Raw genomic sequence first — 24,132 nt, forward strand, 5'->3', positions numbered from 1 at the left:
GAAGTTCAATGTTTTCAAAGTAAGTGTTTTTAAAACAAATGCAAGCCTGTCTTGAAATTTTTTAAACACACACACACATATTTTTTGCCTCTTGTCTCATTCAAGGCCAAATGACATTATACTCATGGGTAATAAGGTCACCAGGTTAAAAGAGCAATTTGACAATTATAACAAGTTAGATTACAGCTACTACAAACGAAGTCCCATTTGCCCATACTCCAGTAAAGTTATCACTATAAATGGCTTTTCCTGTGTCCTTATCAATGCAGTGCACAAAGTATCTCATCCTCAGTTTTTCTCTATGATCTATGTAGTGCTTACGCCTATCTAACCTTACCAGGCACTAGTGGGTCAGTGAAACTAGGAGGCAGTGAGACATGGCAAAGAGTGATGAAACAATCTGTTAAATGTCAAGAGATGGACTCGGAGTTACCAAACACTTCAGGGCAAAACTTTCCACCTTAAAAAATATCTCAATAGAAAATACTTAAAATACATTCTTACTACTCAGAAGTACTCAATATCACCAAAAGAAACAAACCAGAAGCTTCCAGATCTTTTCTAACAATATAAGTTGGCTCCTCAATAGTACAATTAGCATAAGTATTAGATAGTGGGAGAAAGTACATGAATATTTTTGAGAGGAAAAGAATTTCATTTAAAATGAAAATAAAACAAACAGATCAAGGAAGAATAGCCTCCAAATTCCACCTTCTGAAATATTAAGCATCATTTAAAGTTCTTTAAAAATAAATTTCAAGAACATAAACATCAGAGTTTCTCTCCAAAACCAATACTATCTCAAAAGATTTGAATATGGATCTCACTCATTTCAAATTACTATTTTCAGGAAGGCTTTTCCATTAAAAGTTCAATGTTCTGTTCTTATTCCCCAAAGAAATAGTCTATATTTCAAATAAATATTTTTTTTTAATCATGCCTCTTCAGAGTCTCCTACAAAAAGCAACTTTTCTTTAGATACACCAAAATAAGAATTTTTTGAGAGCAAAGAGTGTTCTGATTATCTTTTTATCTTTCAGTATACTTGGAAATGCTGGTTTAAATAAAATTTAACAAAATTAACATTGCTTGCAGATCTTTTTAAAATATACTTGAACATACTAATGTGAATTGTACAAAAACCCAAGATGACAATATAGTGCACAGTTTCAATGACTTGGTTTTTTTTTTCTACAAAGGAACACTCTCTTATTAAAAAAAAAAAAGAGCAACTGATGAGATTAGTGTCACCCAGAAATAAAATTTCAGAAAGAACTCCAAAGGATTATTAAACTGCTTGCTTCTGAAAATGCTTGACTTCTCTATCCACAATTTCCAATTTCTCATCATTAACAAAGTGCTATTCTCATCTCTCTGTAACATTATCTTTGGAAATGTAAAATGCAAAAAAAAAAAAAAAAAAATTCACAAACTCTAGGTTCCTGGAATTTTGCATACAGGCATCTCTCACTTCCTTACTTTTTAGCATAGGAGTAGCAAATAATTCCACATGTGTTTATATCCAAACTAGCATTTAAATGCACATTTAATGCACATTTAAATGTTCTTTAAAACGGAAATACTTTATAATGGTTTTTATTACAGTTATATAAAGTAAATACAAGTCAAAACACCAACATTTAAAGTAATAAGGATAATAATTTAAGCACACACACACACACACACAAAAACACAGTAGCCATGGAAAGTACTCTCAATTTTCATGAAAACTTAAAAGTCACCCATAGCACCATTTGTTTAAGAGATTTCATTGCTAGATCAACTGCTGAGAAGAAGCATTTGCGAAAACAATGTCAGGCTGATAATACACTTTTTTTTCATTTGTCATTGAACTGTCTTGATATCAATATGTAACAGAGATGTTTCACTATTTTATGGTTAATAAAGAACAGCAGTGTCTTCTGATAAAAGTGTGAGAACCCTAAGACGACAGCTCAATTGCCAACAGAGGACCTGTTCACTCTCTATCTAGTCTCTACCTAATGAAGTGTCTTCCCCATTTCTACCACATGAATAAATCAGTCCAATAAAGTCAAATTTGTGAAGCCTATGAGGCTTCTGAGCAAAGTGTCATATAAAATCCAAGATAATATTATAAATATACATTAACAGCAATCTGTGAACTACCACTATTCAAAAGGAACTTGAATTTTAACCTTAAAAATGCCAAAGCCAATCAATTTTCTTTCACTGAAAACTCCAGTGTCTTAGACTCTCAAGTATTCATTTTTCAGGTGCTTTACCATAATAACCAATTGCTATTTAAGTAACTTCATTAAGTAATTTCCTTACTACATAAGGAAACGTCACTTAGAACTGCTTATATCTAATTCCTTTTTTTCAACCCCCAAATCCTTCCCTTGCTATGATGTATAGTTATATGACCAAAGGTTTCATACTTTCCTCCAGTTACCAGTTCATACCTTATCAGAAGAAATCCTCAGATTAGCGAGAGAAACATGTTGCAGGAAGATTTCTACCCCCACAGCTCCCCAACCCCACCCTCTTACCCTCAATGACCATGAAAGACTGTAAAGAGACAGTGGGTAAATCCTATGGATACTGCTGATTCTCTTCTCCTAATTATAATCAAGTACTTAGAAAGAGATAGTATTATTAAAAGCAGGTAAGAGGTAAAATATTTGGAAATTTAATACAATTACTTACGTTCACGGAGATCAACTATTAACCACAGTTTTCATAACTATCTTTAAATCTCTGCTCTGAATTCTTCTAAAGTAGAAGTCAGGGGACAAAACTATTAGTTTACAGTTGAGGCTAACTTATATATAAACAAACTAATTAAAAAAACGAGTCATATACAATGACTGCCCAAGAAATAAAGATTTATGACACAGAAATAAGGTCCCTTATTTAGATTTTGGCAAGGCTTCCAAATCTAAGAAAAAGACAAGGTGGTAGGTAGTTTTAGAAAGCTTATAAAAGGGGTTGCACAAATGGAATTAAGGTTTGCTAACCTTGGTCACAGGTTTGTAGACAGTGGATACTTGAAACTTGATATCCTGTACTTCCCCTTAGATGAAGGTTCCTTTCTGGAGTCTACCTAAGATTAAGCGGGTCGGGGAAGCCTCTGAAATTCTAAGCAAAATACCACATGCATGTACATATGTGCCTTTTTTTCTGGGGAAAGTGTCACAACTTTCATCAATTTCTCAGAGGCCCCTTGCCCAAGAAGTCTGAGAAATACTGCACTCACTAGAGTCTTTGTAAGTATGAATTACATGTACAATGACATCTGCAGTCCCTTGTATCTACTAAGGTTGTTTAATATTTTCCTTTAGTGATTGGAGGAGACTTAGATAAAACTGAAGTTCTTACGATTCATGTAATATTGCGGGTTACTAAAAAGAGCCAATATATTGCTATAATTGTCATCCTTGGCCCCGAGGTGTCAGAAATTTTTAAAGTAAATTTTATTATGGTATAATACACATGCAAAAAAAGTACATAAAACCAAGATATCATAGGAGGATTAGATTACAAATGAGGCCCACAAGCTAGGGGCACTGTTATATTTAGTTTCTCTTTCTTTCTTTTTTTCCTCCAGTTTCTCTTTCTTTCTTTTTTTCCTCCAGTTTCTCTTAGTAACACCCAAGCTGCTTGTTATAGGGTAATCACCCTCCCAGGAATGGAAGGGTGGGTAAATAATGAACTTGGAGAAGATTCAAAAAGATGTTGCAGTATACAGAGAGGCTTCAAGTATACAGGAATCTTTGTTCAAATCAAATTGGGTTTGAGGCTTGGAGCCCATAAACATGGCAGACATCACTGGGGCATAATGTTTTCAAAAAACCTACAAGACAGACTGGTTTCTGTCTTCATTAGATAGAGAAGCCATCGATTCTCTTTACTATTACTATAGTCTATATAAACAACTCAGACAATTATTATTCATCATTTTGTTACTGATAAAACCTTTAGTTGTTGTTTTTCACTTTTAAAATTTTTTTGTCTTTAATGATTATAAAAGATATTTTATATCCTGCTCCTTACTTGCCTAGCTCTAAACTATATATAAAGATTTAAACAACAAAAACTGTTTGAAATAACTCCATAAGATGAACCTACCTTTGCCCTGCATGCTTCCATTGCATAGCTATATCAAGGACCAAGTCTCAATTAAAGACTCTCTGACCTTTGTTCACTTTCTTCCCTCCCACCCTCTTACAAAGTTTGCCCTTCCTGCCAAAGTTCAGCACTTCCTAGAAAAGTCTCACTGCCTGTTTGATATTGTACTTCACTTTAGTCACCAAAGGAAGAATTTACAGGTGCTTGGCCCCATCTACAAGACCATGACCGAAATCTGACCTCCTGTTACAATATGTGAACTCCCGCCCTACTGATAAGACTGGCAGATATAAGCAGGATTTTTCAAATAATCCTTTGGGAATTTATAAGCAGCACAGCCATAAAAGGGGGGTGAATGGAAGGTCGGTTTCACTAAAAATAATAAATAGTGCCATGTTTATTCAAAGTGTGCCTTGTTATCCTCCAGGCCAAAAGTTCAGATAAACACTATTGTAGATGACAAAATATTAGAACTTTTTGTTACTTATGTTATGATCCTTCCCTCAGACACCAGTAGAACTGTTTTCTCTTCTGTTAGTCTCAGCCCTGATACTGTATAACACTGCCTGAAATGAGAAGACTAGATTCATTTACAGGTCAAAAAGAGGGTATGGAAAGTTATCTTTCAAAAATCAAAAACAAACATTTATTGAGCATTAGGTACTATGTATCATGCTAAGTGCTGGAGTTTAAAAAAAAAAAAGAAAGGAATAAGGTATGGTACCTGCCCTAAAAAAGCTTATAATCTAGTGGGGGAAAAGAAAAACCCAGATACTTAGAATATGATGATACAACATGCTAAGCACTAATATAAATATGCACAGTATAAAGGAGAAGAGCATTTACTTAGCTCAACTTGTAGCATGAGGAAAATATGCTGAAGTATAAAAGAAAAATGAGAATCATAATCTAAAAAGAAGTGGGAGCAGTAATCAAAGTAGAAGAACTAACATGAGGAAAGGATAAGAGGCATGAAACAGCATGGTGCATTCAAGGAACTGGAAGTATTTCACTAACATTAGAGCAAGGCACTAAGCAGCAAGAAATTGGTTAAAAGGGTATGGAAGATCTATATACTATATTTTATAGTATATATAAATATATACTGTTTTTATATGTACTGTGTACTATATTTCTGTAGTATATACTATTTTTATATTTACTATATAGTATATTTCTATACTATACACTATATACCATATACTATAGTTTCTTCTATACTTCTACATTTTGCTCCAGAGACGATGCATTAGACAATTTTAAGCAGAATATTAAACTTGTATGTCAGATTTGTACATTAGATAGATTACTATGACTATATGAGGAAAACTAAGTTAAGGGTTTAAGATATAAGTTAGGGAGACAAGTTAGGAGATTGTTTTCAATAATCTTAATGAGAATATGAACCAGGGTAATAATTTTAGGATACAGGAGGAAGAGATGGAGTAAATATTTAGGAGGTAATATTTTGCAAAATTTGGATATCTAAATACGGTATTGGGAAAAAAAGGAAGAGCTTAGGTTTCTGGCTGGCAACTAAATAGATGATGTTATTAGCTCAGATCACTGAAAATTCAGGACAAGCTGAATTGGGTGGGGGTGGGGAGAGATAATTCATGTTGAAACATTTGTGCTGCCTGTTGACTATCCAGAAGGTTAGGTTCAGTAGATGATTATATACGTATTGTTTCAAAATGTATAGATCATCTCAGGGTAGTGGTATGAACAGAAGATACATATACTGGTCAATGAGAGAAAGAATGAAGAAGTAGAGACAAGTACTGGAACAGAAAGGAAAGAGATATGGTTTATTTTCTTCTTAGACTACCTTTTTTCTGTTTTCAAATCCTCATTTCTTAAGACCTAATGTTAATATGAAAAATTATATTAAAAATGTTTTTAAGTAATCTATTTTAAAATATACTTGTCATTAATATTATGAGGAGATACCCTTTACCATACAGTAATATAAATTAGTGACTTGAGAACAGGGAAACAAATACAGAGAATTGACAAATTACAATCAAAAAAGCTCTGAAAAGCATCAGCACTACAATATAAGTTATATATGCTTTCATCCTTCGTTTAGCTAAGGAGATAGTTAGGTTCTTATTAAAAGTCTCCACAGAGACATTGGAAGAATAATGTATAAAAAATAAAACATGTATTCAAATTTTTAAAAAGGCTAAATTCCTACCATTAGTCGTACCTTTTCAAAACTAGGAAACATTGCCAATGGAAGAAGGGGCCTGTTTATGCCATATAAACAATGCCTTATCAAACTGTTAAAGAAAATTTATGAATATCAATTATTTAAAGATTACAGAACAACAGAGTTTATTTCACCAGAATTTATTTCAAACGGGTTGGTTTGAAGTACTCCTGCTTTTATGGAGTTTTATCATTTGTAAATGTCCTAGCTTCTACAAAGTTTAGGATTATATGGTCATAGTATAGTTAATTGTAAATGTTATATAATTAATAACTTCCTAGGTTGGTAGTTATTAACCCCTATCTAGGCATCTATACTTTACACATATACCAGTAACATGTTTAATCAGTAGCAGAGAAATATAATACTTGTCAGATAGGTGCCATATATTAAATGTCAAGTGTGTGCCAGAGACTGAGCTCGGCAATGCTCATACAATATAAATAATTGCACTAAGCATGTAATTATCTTCCTATTTCATGTACGAGAAAGCTAAGATTTAAGTGACTTGCCTAACACCACAATCTGGTAAGAGCACAACTAAATTACTTCAATATGCTTATGACTCACTATTCTCACTTGAGGAAAATTTCTATCAGAAAATTTAAATAAAGCTTATAAAAACTAACATGCACACAGAGTAATGAGATAGAATACTGTTATGTTACATTCATTCAAACAACGTAACTTCTCTTCTAGTAGGAGACAGTAATTTTTTCAAAGCATAGGTCCTTGACATAAATCCTTGACTCTCCAAATTTATTTCATGCAGAATATAAATTCAGTAAGTACTTATTGAAGAAGCAAATGAATAATAAGATTTGAGTTGACAAATGTAACTTATTTATTTATTCATTCAACTATTATTTACTGAGTATCTACTATGTGCCAGGTACTATTTTTGGTACTGAGGATATAACATTAAACAAAACAAACCACCTGTTTTCCCCCTTTGCATTACTTGTGGGTGAAGTCATTTGATTTTGAAACTATGAAGCTTATTAGTGAATATGGTTCTTTTTTCCAAAGGTATTTAGCTTACTAAATACAACCATGAATTATCATATCTATACATACTACTGAACAGAGTAAAGCCATGGAACATGAAAGAAAGATAAGGGAGGAATGAGGAAGTGTATGGTACAGGAAAAATACATATTACTGCATATGGGAGCTCTAAAGTCATTTCATAAAACAGGAAAAAGAGAGGTGTTCAATTCATGTTAAGGAGAATAAAATAACGACTTTCAGATCACATAAGAACAACATAAAAGAAGAATACTATAGACCTTTGTTACTTATGAATATACACACAGAAATACAAATTTTAAAAGTTAAGGGGTTAACAAATTCCAGAGTGCTTTAAAAAATATATATGCTCATCAAGTTGAATTTATCTAAAGAATGCAAGGACAGTTTAACTTAAAAAAAAATCTATCAAAAAAATTCACCACATTCCTGAACTAAAGGACAAAAATCACAGGTTTGTTTCAATATATGCAGAAACCTAATTCAATAAAATTCAACATACCAACATTTAAAAAAACTATCAGGAATCTAGAAATAATTACATAAAGGATACTTGCCAAAAACCTGTTGCAATCATAAATTAATGGAGAAATTTTAAACACATTTCTTTTAAGATTAAAAATCAGACAAGGATGTCCACTGTCACCTTACTGAACAACAAAGTAATGACAATGCTGGTCAATGCAGTAAGGCAATAAAAAGAACCTGACATAAATGGGTAGGAAAAGAAGAAACAAACTGTCATTATATCCAGAAAATATGGTCAATTACACAGAAAATTTATTAATAAAGGAATGGTAAACTGTTGAAAATAATGTAAGGGGAATGCCCTGCAGCCTTGGGATAGAGCAGGACTTAAAAAAAAAACACAAAAAGTACAAAGTATAAGGTTAAAATTGATGGATTTTATTATATCAAAATTATTCCTTTTTGATAAATATAGTTTATGATCTGATGGCACACTGGAAAAAAGACATCTTAAACTGTCAATGTACAATATACAAGGAATTTCTGAAACTACCCTTTCTAGCAAAGAAAATAATAAGGGAAGAAAGAGAATATGAAACTAGGCAAAGGTCAAATATAGGCAATTTAGAGAAGGACAATCTTAAACTATTAATAATTCTATAAAGAGAGGCATAATCTTACCAGTAATCAGAGAAATGCAAATTAAAACCCAAACAATCGAATATCCTTTAGATTAGCAGAAATTAGTGAAATTAAGTATTATATAACAATCCCCCTCCTAGGTATAGAAACCGTAGAAATACATACAAGTCTATATTATGGTAGAATGCTAGGAGTAATTTAAGTGTCAGTCACTAAAATAAATAAGTTATCAAAACATAGCAAATACAAACCATGAATTAAATATCATGCAGTAATGAGAGGCAATGAGCTAGATGTACAGACTACAACAACAACAAGATATCAAAATAATGCTGATTAATAAATGTAAGAAATAGAACTAGATCCATAGCATAATACCATTTGAGTACATTAAAAATATAAGCCTATGCAAAATCACTATACATTTTTCAATGACACATACACATCCATGATCATATATTAAACATATAAGAGTTACTATATTTGGGGAAAACAAGGAAAATAAAGATCAATAAATAGCTAAGAGGAGATAAGTGGCCTTGTGGATATAGGAAATGAATGAAAAACTCATAATAAAATAAATGTAAGAGGGGGCCTTGTATGAACAGATGATAATGTCACAACCCAAGATATATACAATTAATTTAATTCACTGTACCTGAAATTGAAAAAAAGTTCCTTTTTTTGACAAAACTCAGTCAATATCCTGTTTCATCTTTATATAACAAGGGGAGAGGAGAGGGAAAGGGGGAGGGGAAGGGAGCTACTCAGTCTTCACAAACTAACAGAGCCTGCCACTAAATAGTTCAGGCTGCAGAGTCCACAGAGTGGTGTCCCAAAATGTCTAGAATAAAGACTAAGTGACACTACGTCAAACATATGAAGAAAGAAAATGGAAAACAGACTGGGCAAGTAAGACATATTCAAGTATACTAAAAACAGCCTGATATATGCATCACTAAACTTTGCTATTAAATATCAATAATGGACTTCACTCAGCAATTTGCTTTTGTTGATACTTTGGCCTCATAATTTAATTTTTTGACTGACTTTGTGTGTATCTCTGTGTTTGCATGTATATATATATATATTTCCAAGTTGGAGAAAAGCGTCATTTCTTAGAATTTCCATTAACAGTCATAGTATTTCCCCCTCAAAGAGGTTCCTTTTCCTATATGTCTTTATATGACATAAAGAATAATTGTCAGGAATAAAAAGTTAAACAGTTTTCACAAATATTATTTTAATACATGAAGACAGGCTATTCTTTGATAACTACATTGCTAAATTAAGAACACAAATCTGAGTGTGTGTGTGTGACTATATCTAGGTATCACCTACTAATTTGCTGATGACATGGAAATTAACAACACTAACTGTATATATTCTATGACAAACAAAAAATTCAAGAAGAAAATAATGAATTCTTTTTTTAAATTAATACTTCTTAAACAACAGTTTCTCATTGTTCACTCTTAATAATAAACAAAAAAAAACTACCAAAAATGAGAAAGAGAATTTTGAATTCAATACACATCTTTATTAGGCAGAGCCAAATAAAGACTCACCAATACAGAATATATGTGTAGACATCGATAAACAGGAGAGAAATCCACCAAATCTTGAGCCCCAGGTACCTGCAAACAAAATGAAGAATGTTACAAAATATTAAAACATAGCTATTAAGGGCAAGTGCATTCATTTTTAGTACTCAAGTATTAAAAAGAAAGGAGGAAGGCAACTCCAGCTTCTAAAAGAGAAATACAGGAAACACAAACAGAAAAAAACATGCTCCTAGAAACCTAGTTCTTATATTTTAGTCACAGAATTAATAAAAGTGTAAAGATATACACCAAGGCTATCCATTAGCCATGTTTCTTAAAGATGATTGTATAATGATAAAGCTTTTGCATTGTGATTGTGTGATTTTGAAAACCTTGTGTCTGAAGCTCCTTGTATCTATGGTATGGACAGATGAGTAAAACATATGGATTAAAAATAAATAAATAAGGGGAACAAATGTTAAAAGAAATTGAGTAGATTGAAATACTAGCGAACAATGAAAAGGAGTGGTAAGGGGTATAGAAAAAAAAATACTGGGAGCAAAGGTTAAATATATTGGGCAGATGGAAATATTAGCAATCAATGACAGGGAGGGGTAAGGGGCATGGTATGTATGAGTTTTTTCTTTTATCTTTTTATTTCTTTTTCTGGAGTGATGCAAATTTCTAAGAAATGATCATGGTGACAAATATACAACTATGTGACGATATTGTGAGTCACTGATTATATACCCAGAATGGAATGTCCATAGGTTAAGAATGCTCGTGTTTGTATTTTGTTATGTTTTGTCAATTAAAAAACATGGATATATATATATATATATACACACACACACACACACACACACACACACATATACACCAAGGCTGGAACAAAATCCACATGGATGGATAGCAGAGAAGACAAACAGGTAACGCTGGTTCTGCATCTGCTTTTAGAGTTATATGTAGGCCTATGGGCCTCTAAAGAGAAAAATAAGAAAAATATTGGAACGTGACTTTGATGAATTGACTTTGTTTCTTAGGTACACAGTGGTTTAAAAAAATTCTAAATTTCCCTGCTCAAAAATAAACTTGCTATACAAGGTGAACTAAATGACTGCCAGACAACTTCTGAAGAGCACAAGAATAAGTGAATACTTAGATCAATATGCAATTAAGATACAGAAATACATTAGGAAGAGAGGGAAGATCATGTGAGAAATATGATAATGAATGAAAAAGTCAAACCTAGAAGTAACGCCAGCAAATTACAACGCGAATAATGTATGTAGACATCAAAAGAGAAGTGAACACAAAAAAACCATTAAGGAAGAACCAGAATGTAGTCTCCGTAATGAAACTGATTTGCTATGTGATCTGACAATGAGTAAGTCACAATTTACTTTGGCCTCAATATCTTGAAGGAAACTATCAGCTGAAAGGAGACACTGAAATGAAGCAAGACCACTGGAACACAGCTCTACAGTTTCAGGTACTTCCCTGCAGCCACTCCAATACACCATAAACTAAAATGGGGGATAGCTATATAGTATGTAAAAATAACCTCCAGGATAATCTCTCAACTCTGTTTGAAATCTCTCAGCTATTGATACTTTATTTTGTCTCATTTCTCTCTTTCACCTTTTGATAAAGAAGGTTTTCTCAATTCCTTGATGCCGGGTCCTGACTCATCCTGGGATTTTTGTCCTATGTTGCCAGGGAGGCTTTACACCCCCCAGGAGTCAAGTCTCACATAGAGGGCTTAGAGAGAGGAGGCCACATCTGAGAAACAAAAGAGGTTCTCTGGGGGGGGGGGGGTGATTCTTGGGCCAATTTTAAGTAGGCTTAGCCCATCCTTTGCAGGAATAAGTTTCATAGGGGTGAGCCCCAAGATCGAGGGCTCAGTCTATTGATTTGATTGTCTCCACTGCTTGCTAGAATAACAGAAATTCTCCAAATGGGGAAGTCAAATATTGCCCCCTTTCTCCCCATTTCCCCAAGGGGACTTTGCAAATACTCTTTATTCACTGTCCAAATCACTCTGGGATTTATCATGGCATCCCACTAATGTGGACAAACCAACAAAATCTCATACCCTATTCAAGATTCCATGTACATATGGTGTTAATTAAACTGATCACACAGGTTAAATTAAGAAATGCACTATGCAAAATATAAATTTTTCACCAAAAAAAATAAAGATCTCTCCCTTTAGTCTCATACAGAAATTGAAGTTTTAAAACATGGATGATATCATTCTTTACCCAGTCTCCTGATATATCTTAGTCCTATCCAGATCAGCTTCATTTATGTCTCTACTCAATGGGTCACTTTTTCAACTTTTTAAACAGTTCCTGCGTGGGGTACTACTGACTTTCATAGCTTCAAAGCTCTTAATTCTGAGTCTCAAGTATGAAATAAATACCCAAAGTGAAATGAAATGTTGAACAAAACAAAAAGGAAAAGAGAAGAAATATAAAGAAATAATCAAAATAAAGACCTATTGTTATATTTCACAATAAAAAAATGTTAAAATAAAAGACCTAGCAGAAGTTCTTATTGTAACACTAGTGATTCTGTGATTCATCAGACTACAGCAGCAGCCACATCTAAATTGGGTTACTTAGGCTTACAAGGGCAGTTTCCCTTATTTCATAAAGTAAATTTTGTTTCTTCTTTTGAAGCACAGCTTCTTCATCAAGGTTCTTCTCTTAATGAAATCTACTCATTCCACGACTCAGCACAATACCTATGTTCTTTTACCTCTAAAAAACAACATATTTCAAAAAACACTGGTTCAGATTTATTGACTGTTCTGTTCATCTGATTCACATGTAGTCACCTGGTTCCCATGTAGTCATCTGATTCACATCTACGGTTAAGAACCTCAAAGTGCTATATAGTCTGTGGGCACTCAAAAACTTTTATGTGAATCCAAAGACTGATGGCAAGGTGCTCAAGATCCTACATCATGACTAAACATCATTTTACTTCAAAAGAAAAAGAAAGAAAGGGATGGGGAGGGAAGAAAAGGAACGGGAAGGGAATGAAGGAAAGGAAAGGAAGAAGGAAGGGAGAGAGGAACAAACCTTTAAAAGAGTTTATGAGCACTGCAAAATTACCAAGAAAAACATTTTATGAATAGATGAGCACCACACAGTTAAAGAAGTATGATTTAAAAAATATAAAAACTTAATTTTTTAAAAAACTTTTTTTATTGTATAGTATAACATATATACAAAGCAAAGAAAAAAGCAATAGCTTTCAGAGCACTCTTCAACAAGTGGTTACAGGACAGATCCCAGAGTTTGTCATGGGCTACCATAAGATCCTCTCATACTTTTCCTTCTAGCTACTCCAGAATATAGGAGGCTAGAGGGCTTAACTACTTTTTTATCATCACAACCGACTTTTTTTTCCTTCTTTTTTTGTGAAAAGTAACATATATACAAAAAAGCCACAAATTTCAAAGCACAGCACCACAATTAGTTGTAGAACATATTTTAGACTTTGACATGGGTTACAATTTCACAATTTTAGGTTTTGACTTCTAGCTGCTCTAAGACACTGCAGACTAAAAGAGGTATCAATTTAATGATTCAACATTTGTTAAGGTCTATCTTAAAAATTTAATTTTAAGGGTAGAAATGAAGACTTTTTATCTTAATAACACAGAAGGAGTCAACAGGTGATCATTTTAGGCACTCTTATTTTTACAGTCTGCCCTCTTTGATTGCAAAGTGAGAGATTTGAAGGAAATTTATTTTATCTTGCCAAAAAATCAGAACCTACTAGTGTAACCCATAACTGAGTAGAATATAATCTCAAAAGAAGAAAAATATAAAAAGTACATAAAATTATATTTACAATAGTATTTCATATACATAAAAACTATATATGCATATAAAAAAAGACAGGATGGAAACATGTTTTAAAAAGTTTGCTTTTTGAAGGAGATGAAATTTTTTCTTTTAAAGAATTAATGATTATAAAATTATTATAAATACAGACTTTACAAAAAGTTTAAGGAAACTTTCTTACCTAAATCTTTAATAACAAATTCAATCATAACTTTTATATGTTCTTCTTAACTCAATTCATTTTATTTTGCCTTTTTTCAGAGGCACAGTACTACTCAAAAGAAAATTGCTTACAGACATTCCTTGAGATTGCCCTTTATCAGACCCTTCCTTATAGAATGAATGAGCATTAGGGCACAGTTTCCCTAAAAATTTGTGAGGAATAAACTAATGGAGCCCAATAACAAAGAAAAATTCTTGACTACTAATGGCTAAGATTAAGCAGACAAAAAAAAAGCTATTTAGAGAGGGACAAAGGCCTTTCTTAGTATCTCCAAGTGCTTACAACCAAACCTATTCACTGTGAGGCTCCTCTGACATCATCCTATTCTGTTTCAAACTGTTTGAAGTACCCTGACCTGAGAGAATTGTCTCCACTCTTTCTTAACTTATGGAATCATCGTGCAGCTAAGTCCTCCCAAAGACATGACTGTCTGCTTTGAAAGTAGTATAAAGAAATATGGACAAGAAAAGAAGGAGTCAATGGGGCTTCAATTCACAATCCCTTCCTCCATCCCCAAAATAGCCTAATATTTTTCCTCCACACTCCCTTCTGTGAGGAACACTGGGATATGCCTTCCCAGAGAGGACTGCTGTGAGGATGAAGGTATGTAAAGTATGCAGTGACTCATGCTGCTTTGAGCTAGATGTGTTTTCTCTGCTTCTACTAACGAAAAAGAATCACTTACATCTACAGAAAGGTGAAAGGAGAAAGGCAACATACACTGTACGTGAAGGAATGCTACACATTTGAAAGGATAAGAAATGAACTTTCAAAAATCTAAATAAATGAGGGTGGAGGAAAATACCAGAACAAAAGGCAGTTTTTCCTGACTCACAGAAATAGGTCTGTTTTAAGGTACACATTTTGCTCCCCATTTAAACTGTTTAATCTCTGTCAAAGCTATCTTCATTCTTCTCCCTCTCCTTTCTCCCTCCCTCCCCTCGAATTGCAAAGAATGAGTCAAGCAGGTCTGAGTTTCAGCTAGAGGCAGAGGGAGGGGTCCAAGGACACTTTCTTAAGTTAACAATGACAGTCTCTAATGGTTTCTGTCTCCTAACAAAAGCCATGACTCCTTCTTTATCAGCTTCATCTGATTTTTCCTTTACAAAGTAAATAGAACAGCCTTTGCATTTTACACATGTCCAAGTTTGACAAATCATTATCGACTGAGACTATAACTGATAAGAGATAACTTTGTGGGAGGACATTGTCATTTCCTCTCATAAGGGCTTTCCTTCTGAGATACAGAAACATGATTAAAATAGTTAAACACTTCCTCTGCCTGGCAGTCAGGAACTCAAGACATTAAGATACTGGGGTTTGTATTTTTCTAAAGGTTCAAATAGATCTATGAAGATACCAACAGCAACTACAAAGAGGATACTCAAAATTATTCTGTTTTTTTAACTAGATGTTTTCCTTACGAATTAACATGAAATAATTTCATCACCAAGGACAGCAGCTGCCTAATTTCCTATCTAGTTTCTGAATGGAACACATCAGTACCTTCTGCCAGCCCAAACCCATTTATTTTCAGGAAGGAGCCAATAGTAGGAAATATTTTAAATCCTTTAACTAAGATATCTGTGCCTCAGAGCATTTTATAATATTATACAGATTAAGTAAGAGGGCCCATCAGAGACCATGCATCCACTAAATACCAACACGTATGGCAAATCTGTCAGTTTTAATACAATGAGATTCACTTAATATTCTGGAAACTGAAGAAGGCAGGAAATAATAAAAGCAGCTTTAAAGCTTCTTCTCGGGAATTCATGAAAATCTTCATCAGAGTTCCCAACTAGCAACCTGCCCTACAGAATTCGGATTTGCCAATCCCCATGGTCAAGTGAGCCAATTCCTATAATACATCTCATAATATTTCCATACATACATAAAAGGTATGTATGTAATTATATATGTGTATATATGCGTGTGTGTGTGTGTATGTGTGTGTGTAGCCCCTGTTGATTCTGTTTCTTTGAAGAACTTTGATTAATACAATACCAAACATGCTCGATATTGGTAAACGAAGGCAGGGAATCAGTGCCCATTTCTGAGCATTAAGTGAATCTCAAGTCATTGAAAGGTACGAGGTATTTTTCTGCAGGGAGAAAACAACAAATAACTAGCTGAAGAGGAACTATCTTTGCATTCAGAGAAACAACTGTGACTGCTCATACTATATCAGGAAACTGGCAAACATTTTTCACCATTGTGCTTTTCTGAACTATTTGCTCCCAAAATTCAGAGAAAAGAAAGGTAAAAATAAGGGAGAATTCACTCAGACATAAGCTGTCATGGAACTGGACTAGGAGATCTAGGATTCCAAGTTACTAGAATTAGTCAAAGTATAAAGATTTTCTAAACCTTTGAACATATAAAGATACCCTGCCCAGACTTCCATCCTGAAAAACCATAGCATTTGACCTTTTCACAAATTATGGTGAATTCCTCCTTAGATATTCCTATAAGACTACCATTACATTTACTCAAGTGTTTATACTAAGCAGAAGAAAATTAGGAAAAATCATCATCACTTCTTACTGAAACACTGAAAAAAGCCTTGTGGCAAATATCAAAGGATAATCTCTCAAGAAGTTTGTGCTTGAACCTGAACATTTGTGATATAAAAATTCAACTGATCTTTATCTAATGAGGGTCCACTACATGCTTAGAAACTAAACTGTTGGGCAGTAAAAGGCAATTTAGCACTAAGATAATTTTAAATATAAAAGTTCTGAGAAGTGGAAAATTTAAGGTGAACAAAAGTAAGTACTAAAATATGTTACGATATTATAGGTAAAGAACTCATATCCCTACTACATAAAGAACTAAAAACCGAAGAAAAACAAAACAAACTACAGCAAATATCAGCAAAATGGGTAAAGATATGAGCAGAAAGTTTACCAATAAGACAAAAGATACACAAACAGCTCTCAAACTATATACAACTATACCCAAAGTAAGAAAAATAAAAATTAAAACTATATAGAGATTCAATTTCTCATCCACAAGACTAGCAAAAATACAAAAGCTTGACAAGATATTCTCCTAAAGAAAGTGTAGAGAAATACATGTCTGGAGGTCAGGGACATAGAAAATGGTACAACTCTCATGGAGGAGAATTTGGTAATATATAACAAAATTCCACAAGCATTTACCCCGACTTATGATCCTGTTTCCAGGAATCTACTCTGAAAACACACCTCCAAACTACATGGGGAAAAAATTTCTCAGGTTCTATTTTTGTTTTGAAACTCTTTTCTAAGTTTTAAGGTGTTATACATACAGTAAAATTCGCTTATTTTAAACAAGTCTGTAAGTTCTGACAAATCATATAGTTCCATAATCATTATCACAAACAAGATAAAAAACACTTCCATCACGCCCCAAAATTTCCTCATGCCCATAAGTAGTCAAATTGCTCCCCTATGCTCAGCCCTTTCTAAACATTAATGCTTTTCTATCCCCTTAGTTTTGCCCAGAGTACCATATAAATAGTTAATACAGTAGTAGCCTTTTGAATTTGGATTCTTTCATTTAGCATAATGCATTCGAGATTTATCTGCATTTGTTTCATGTATCCGTAGTTTATTCCTTTTTATTTCAAAGTGACATTCCAATTATGGATATACAGTTTGCTTATGCCTTTACCCATTGAAAGACATTTGGGTTGTTTCTAGTTTCTGGTGATACATGAGCAAACCTATTATAAAAATTGAGGTACATCTCTCTGTGTGAACATTAAGTTTTCATTTCTGTTGGGTAATACCTAGGTGTGGGATTGCTGGGTCATATAGTAAGCACATATTAAATTTTATAATAAACCTGCCAAACTGTTTTCCCAAGTGACTGAACCATTTTGTATTTCCACAGCAATAATATGAGTTTAAGTTACCGTGCATCTGTGCCAGTAATTGGTATTGTTTTTCTTACTTTAGCTATTATAATAGTGTATAGTAGAAATATTATTTTTAATAGGAAAATATTGGAAATAATCTAAATGCCCATATATAGGAGATTGGCTGAATAAAATATGGTACATCAAAACAATAGATACTACTTAGTAATAAAAACAGAATTAGAAAGATTTGTATGAAGTGATAGGAAATAATTTTCAGGAAATATTTTCAAGTGAAAAACAAAGTACAAAAATTATGTTATTAATAATCCCATTGTGAAAGTATAAGGAAATGTATATACACATATTAACATATATACACAAACACTAATGATATTCACTACTTACAAAGTGTGGGTAGTAACAAGGTGGAAGGGATTAAGGAAGAGAATGAGATTTCACTGAGTCTAACCCATTATATATAAAATATATATCCATATATCCATAGCGAAATTTTATAAAAGGAGGAAAACATTATTTAAATATTAAGGGGAAAAAGGTAATTCTTCTTTATAGAACAATGTAAATTGTTTCTATAATCTACTAATTTCATCTACAGAACAATGTATTATACTTTGAGTAGTAGATGGAAGAATAAAAATAGAAAACAGCTATTTTATAACCCTATAGCAATAGATGATTTAGGGAAAAGAATCAATGAATTCCAAAACCACTGGGTGAAAAATTGCTGGGGAACACGACAGTCACATGGCCTAAAAGTATCATTCCACAGATCACTTCTTAACTACAAAGGAGAAAAGCTTTCCTGTGAAGGAAGCTTTACAGCACTGAGATGAACACACCATCTTGGCATATTCCCATCAAAAATTATTAATCTGAATCTAATCATGAGTATGCAATCAGATGGATCCAAATTGAGGATATATTAAAAGAGACTAAACAGACATGAATATTAAATGCAATGTGTAGTATTTGTCTAGATGTGACTTCAGGGAAAAAAGAAAGTCAAATATCAATTACAAAGGACATTACTGGGACACATGGGGAAATTTGCACATGGGCTATATATCAGGTGGTGGTATTGTGTCATGAAAAAGTAATTGTTAAGAAGAAGGTGTTACAGAAGAGGTGAGATGAGCTATTCCTTCAGGGAAAATAATTCAATATTTTAGACAAAGAGAAGGGAAAAGCAGTACATTTCCTAGTTGGGGCTAATATTAGCGAAGCATTGAATAAGCAATGACAAACAAGGAGAAATTCTAAAATACTCGAAAAGGCAAGTAGAAGTTTACAATTAAGACAAATAATTTCAAATAACAGGATCTTTATACAATGACTCAATGAAAAAAATTAATAGACTTTAAATCAATGCGAATCATATCAAAGATTAGAATAAGAAAGCCAAAACATAATATCTAAATCATTCCATACTGGTTCATTCAACTTTCTAAAATTATCCTTATTGGCATTTGATTATATTTATGGGTATCTACTTTTCATTTGACTGTATATGTCCTTAATAAACCAATTTTCATTAAGAATAGAAATTAAAACCTCAAAGCCTACAGATATTGGGACTAAATAGGTCAGCATTTTAAATTGTATTCTCTTAACAGACACACTTATGTGTTAAATAGATATTTATTATTTTCATTATCTATTTTTACAAAGAACTATATTCTTTTTCCTTTTTTACCCAAGCTTATGGGTGGCCCCATGAGTTTGTATCATTCATGTTGGCATGTTTTACAGAGACCCAGTAAAAGTAGTAGTATATTTCCCTAAACAATAGCACAAATAAGATAATGAACAGCTTTGCCAGTGAAAGGACCCAATAAGGATAGTGGTTTACTGGAAAAACCATGTTTCTGGTGCCAACTTTGTTACTCAGAGTCAATCTACTGTCACCATATTTGGAAACAGCCTAGCTGGAAATGCAGACTTTTATGTTAATTCAAAAGACACAAAAATTGGCAACTAATTAAAAAAATTTTTTTCAATTAAAAACATTCTAAGAACAGTTAAGAAACAAAAATTTGCAAGTTGTTTCTGGCCCTTGGACTGTCAGTCTGCCATCTCTGATTTCACTTTACTTGTCATTTATTTCACTTTAACTTTCTGAGAAATGACTCCTATTTTCTGTTACCTTCCTGTAAACAGAAAGTTTTAGAATAAGCAATCTGAAATTTGAGTCAAATCTCATTAATAACCACAATTTTTTACAAATAATTTCACATAAATTGTTTCCACTATTTTATAGATGAGAAAATAGGTGCTTCAAGAAGTTACTTTGTTCCAATAGCACAAAAATGATATAACATATAACCTCTAAATACAAGTCCTTTGTTCTTTCCAATCACCCTGTTACCTCAAAATTAATACAGAACCACAATCATTAAGATGTTACAGAAGGCTTTATATTACATGGCATTTGTTAATTCCATTTGTTAATTCCATACTTGAGAGCTAAACCTAAGATGATTATCTAGTTAACAAATATCTATTTAACTCATACTTAAAATCCAGTTGTATGAATGACATGGTGACCATTGCTCTCTAACAGCCTGTAACAAATTAGGAGATATATAAATTAGAATATGAGGTGAGATGTGGTGTAAGTATGGTACAAATAAAATGTCCCAAGATTACAGAAACTCTGAAGCAATCTAGAAACAAAGAAGAAATCACAGGTCCTGTTCTTTCAAACTATTTCTTATACAATTCTGCTTCCTTTCAGCAGATTTATTTATCTTAGATTGTGTTTATTAGTCTATGCAAATATACATTAGCAAAAGCCACATCAATTTATATTTCACCTTTATTCCCCCCCTAAAGCATGCACCCATAATACCATAATAGTAACTATTACATATGGATAGCACTGTGTGTACCAATCACTGTTGATAACAGCATCATATACATTATTTCACACAATCTTCACAATACCCCTACCCTTAGTAGGTATTCAGGTTCCCCTTCTCACAAATATTACATCACCTTGAGTTCTTCGTATCTAATCTTCAAATATCTCAAAAGCAATATTGCTAACGAATCTAGTACCATATATAAACTCTCAATTTAAAATATTCACTATTTTTATTAAAAAAAATTAAAAGTTCTATCTGAACAATCAGAAAAGAGCTTTAACATGTACATATATTACAGAACAACATATAAAAATCCAAACCAAATTCTCCAAATCATACATATCCATTGAAAATTAATTGAATTAAGTTGTCAATCAACAGTGATCAAATATCAGTTTTATATAGTTCAATTCTAATACATGACTAGTAAAAAAAAAAACCTTGATTGTGCCCCTTCTATTAGTTTAGCCAAAAAATAAATAAATAGAATTACATAAAAAGAAAGTGAAGAAAATTTTACTAGGAAATTTTCTTTCGTTGCAACACTTCTCAGTAATTATTAAGAGATTGACTCTGACAGTTGGTTCAATATAAGCTGGTTCTTACATTTGACTCTGATAGTTGGTTCTTATATTTCATCTAAGATGAAAATTTCCTATTGTAACTTCATCTTTAGTGTGCCAAAACACTTAGCTTTTCCCACTTCTGGCAAAAATTTCATTTCCGTTTACTAATATGTTAACTATTTGCCTAGCATGTGTAAAGCTATGTTCTAGGCATTTGTTATTTCCTACCCATCTCATTCTAAGTCTCCTATTAAGTATCATCAAGCTAAAGATGGAAGTAAACAGTCTAGAACATCATTCAATTCAGAGAATATATTAAATATACTTCCTATTAAAAGCACAGGAGAGGTTAAAAAGTTCTTACTTCAGAGAATATTTTTAAAAAATACCTAAACTTAAGTATGGTAAATGAGAATCACGCAATTTCATAAAAGATAATGCTGGTGATCTACCATAAGCAGTAGATTTTAGAAAGCAAAATATAACTTCTTTATTAGTAGTGCATTTATTGCAGGAAGAATTTTGTCATAATGGAAAATCAATAGGATACCTACATAATCACAGGTTTGTTTTCTTTACACAACAAAAATGATTCCTTGAGGTCTTCTACAGCCTTGCAATTTTTGTAGTGTATTCCAAGAAACAGTAAGTAGTACTACCCTCCCCTGAGAGCATGTTAAAAATGCAGATCTCAGACTCACCACCAACATGTGAAATGAGAATGTACATTTTGATACAACTGTCAGGTAATTCCTATGCACACTGAATTTCAAAAAGCACTGCTCTATAACATGAGTTCTTAATTTCATAAATTCCCTGAATTTGCACGCAAAATTTTTTGTGAATAAATGAATACATGTATTCATTACGAGAATGTACATTTCACTGGGAAAAGAGTCCATATGTTTTTATCAAACTCTAGAAGGAATATATGACCCCTTATATGTTACAAACCCCTGCCCTACAGGGTTCTATGCTACAGTTACCATGCTCAGAGATTAAAAATCACAATACTCCAAAAACTATTTATGCTGCTCTCAATGAGGTCTGTTGAAGAATGACAAGAATGAAGGTCAGAACGTCACAGTGGGTCACGAAAGACCTTATCTGAAAAATTTATTCACACCATGCAAGAATTATGCCAAGAAACCAGTTTGGAGACATCTAAAAAAATAATTCTCTACATGAGCTTTGAGATTAAGAATGTGCACTTGAAGGAGATTCCAACTGGGAAGTAAATAAATATAAGGTAGATTTTTTTTTAAGTTAGGATGCCATTTGATGACAATAAAGTGCCAAATTCTTGTAAAAGCTCAATCAGCAAATCTCTAATATGAATTCTATTTGATTCGGAACATGGGACCATTTTAAAAGTTAACCTCCAACTACATTCCAATTAGATATTTTAATAATCCAACTTTCTTTATTTTCAGAAAACAAAAAGAAAGAAGAATCATGGCCCCAAAATTAAAAGGGACTTGTCCCTCAAATCTTGAATGAGTTAGTGATTAAAAAATGGCTTCCCTCCTCAGAAAGCTAAGTATTGAGCTGCCTTACAGCCTGGTAATCCTGCTACTTGGGATATACCCAGAAGATCTGAAAGCAGCGACAGGAACAAACATTTGCACACCTATGTTCATAGCAGCATTATTCACAATTGCCAAAAGACAGATGTAATCCAAGTGCCCATCAACAAATGAATAGATAAACAAAATGTGGAATATATATATGATGGACTATTATTCAGCAGTAAGAAGGAATGAAGTCCTGAAGCATATGATATCATGAATGAACCTTGAGGACATTATGTTAAGTGAAATAAGTCAGACACAAAAAGACAAATATCCTATGATCTTATTGATATGAACTAATTATAATATGTAAACTCATAGACATAAAATATAGAATAAAGGTTAACAGAATATAAAATAAGACAAATGGGGAGCGATTGCTTAATATGTGCAGAATGTTAACTGGATTGAACTTAAACATTTAGAAATGGACAGAGGTGAAGGTAGCATGTTATTGTGAGAATATAATCAACAGTGTTGAATGGTTTATGAATGTGGAGGAAAGGGAATGTTTAGAGACATTTATGTCACCAGAAGGAAAGTTGGAGGTTAAAACATGGGAATGTTTAACCCAGTGACTCTTGTGATGGACAATATCCATAATTAACAGTACAAATATAAAAAAGTTTTTTCATGAACTAGAACAAATGTATGAGACTATTACAAGGAGTTAATAATACAGGAGTAAATGGGGAAAATATACCTACTGCAAACTATTGAGTATAGTTAAGATTTTAATACTCTTTCATCGATGGTAACAAATGTACTGCACCAATACTATGGGTCAGTACACAATGGGGGAGGGAATAAAGGGTATGGGAGGATTGGGGTTTTCTTTTTTCTTTTTATTTCTTTTCTGGAATAACAAAAATGTTGTACAATTTATCATGGGGTTGTAATGCACAACTATGTGACGATTCAATGAGTCAGTGATTGTATACTTCAGATGGTTTGCATGGTATGCAAACACATGTCAATAAAACTGTATTTTGCTCCTCTCTAGAAGATTCTTGCTGATTATATGAGAACTGTGTATATACTTTATTCTTTCAGCTTACTATCTAACCATCTCTTTAGCATATGTATTATCCTGGGACATAGACTATATCCTTAAGTCTGGTAGAACTGCATTTCTTCGATGGGTATCCAGAATGCAAATAAAAGGACCTGACTAG

The 24,132-nt window shown here is 32.8% G+C and overlaps 1 protein-coding gene across 6 annotated transcripts in view; it reads right to left on the reverse strand.

Moving 5' to 3' along the window:
- The window catches only part of EXOC6B (exocyst complex component 6B), an 870,074-nt gene that overhangs the window by 433,283 nt on the left and 412,659 nt on the right, over positions 1–24,132 (reverse strand). For all 6 annotated transcript variants that reach the window (XM_077134552.1, XM_077134551.1, XM_077134550.1 and 3 more), the window contains one exon: positions 10,030–10,098. In XM_077134552.1, coding sequence (XP_076990667.1) covers positions 10,030–10,098 — 69 coding nt within the window. The remainder of the gene's footprint in view (positions 1–10,029; positions 10,099–24,132) is intronic.

This window comes from Tamandua tetradactyla, chromosome 17, assembly GCF_023851605.1.
Source record: "Tamandua tetradactyla isolate mTamTet1 chromosome 17, mTamTet1.pri, whole genome shotgun sequence".
NCBI classification, from domain to species: Eukaryota; Metazoa; Chordata; class Mammalia; order Pilosa; family Myrmecophagidae; genus Tamandua; species Tamandua tetradactyla.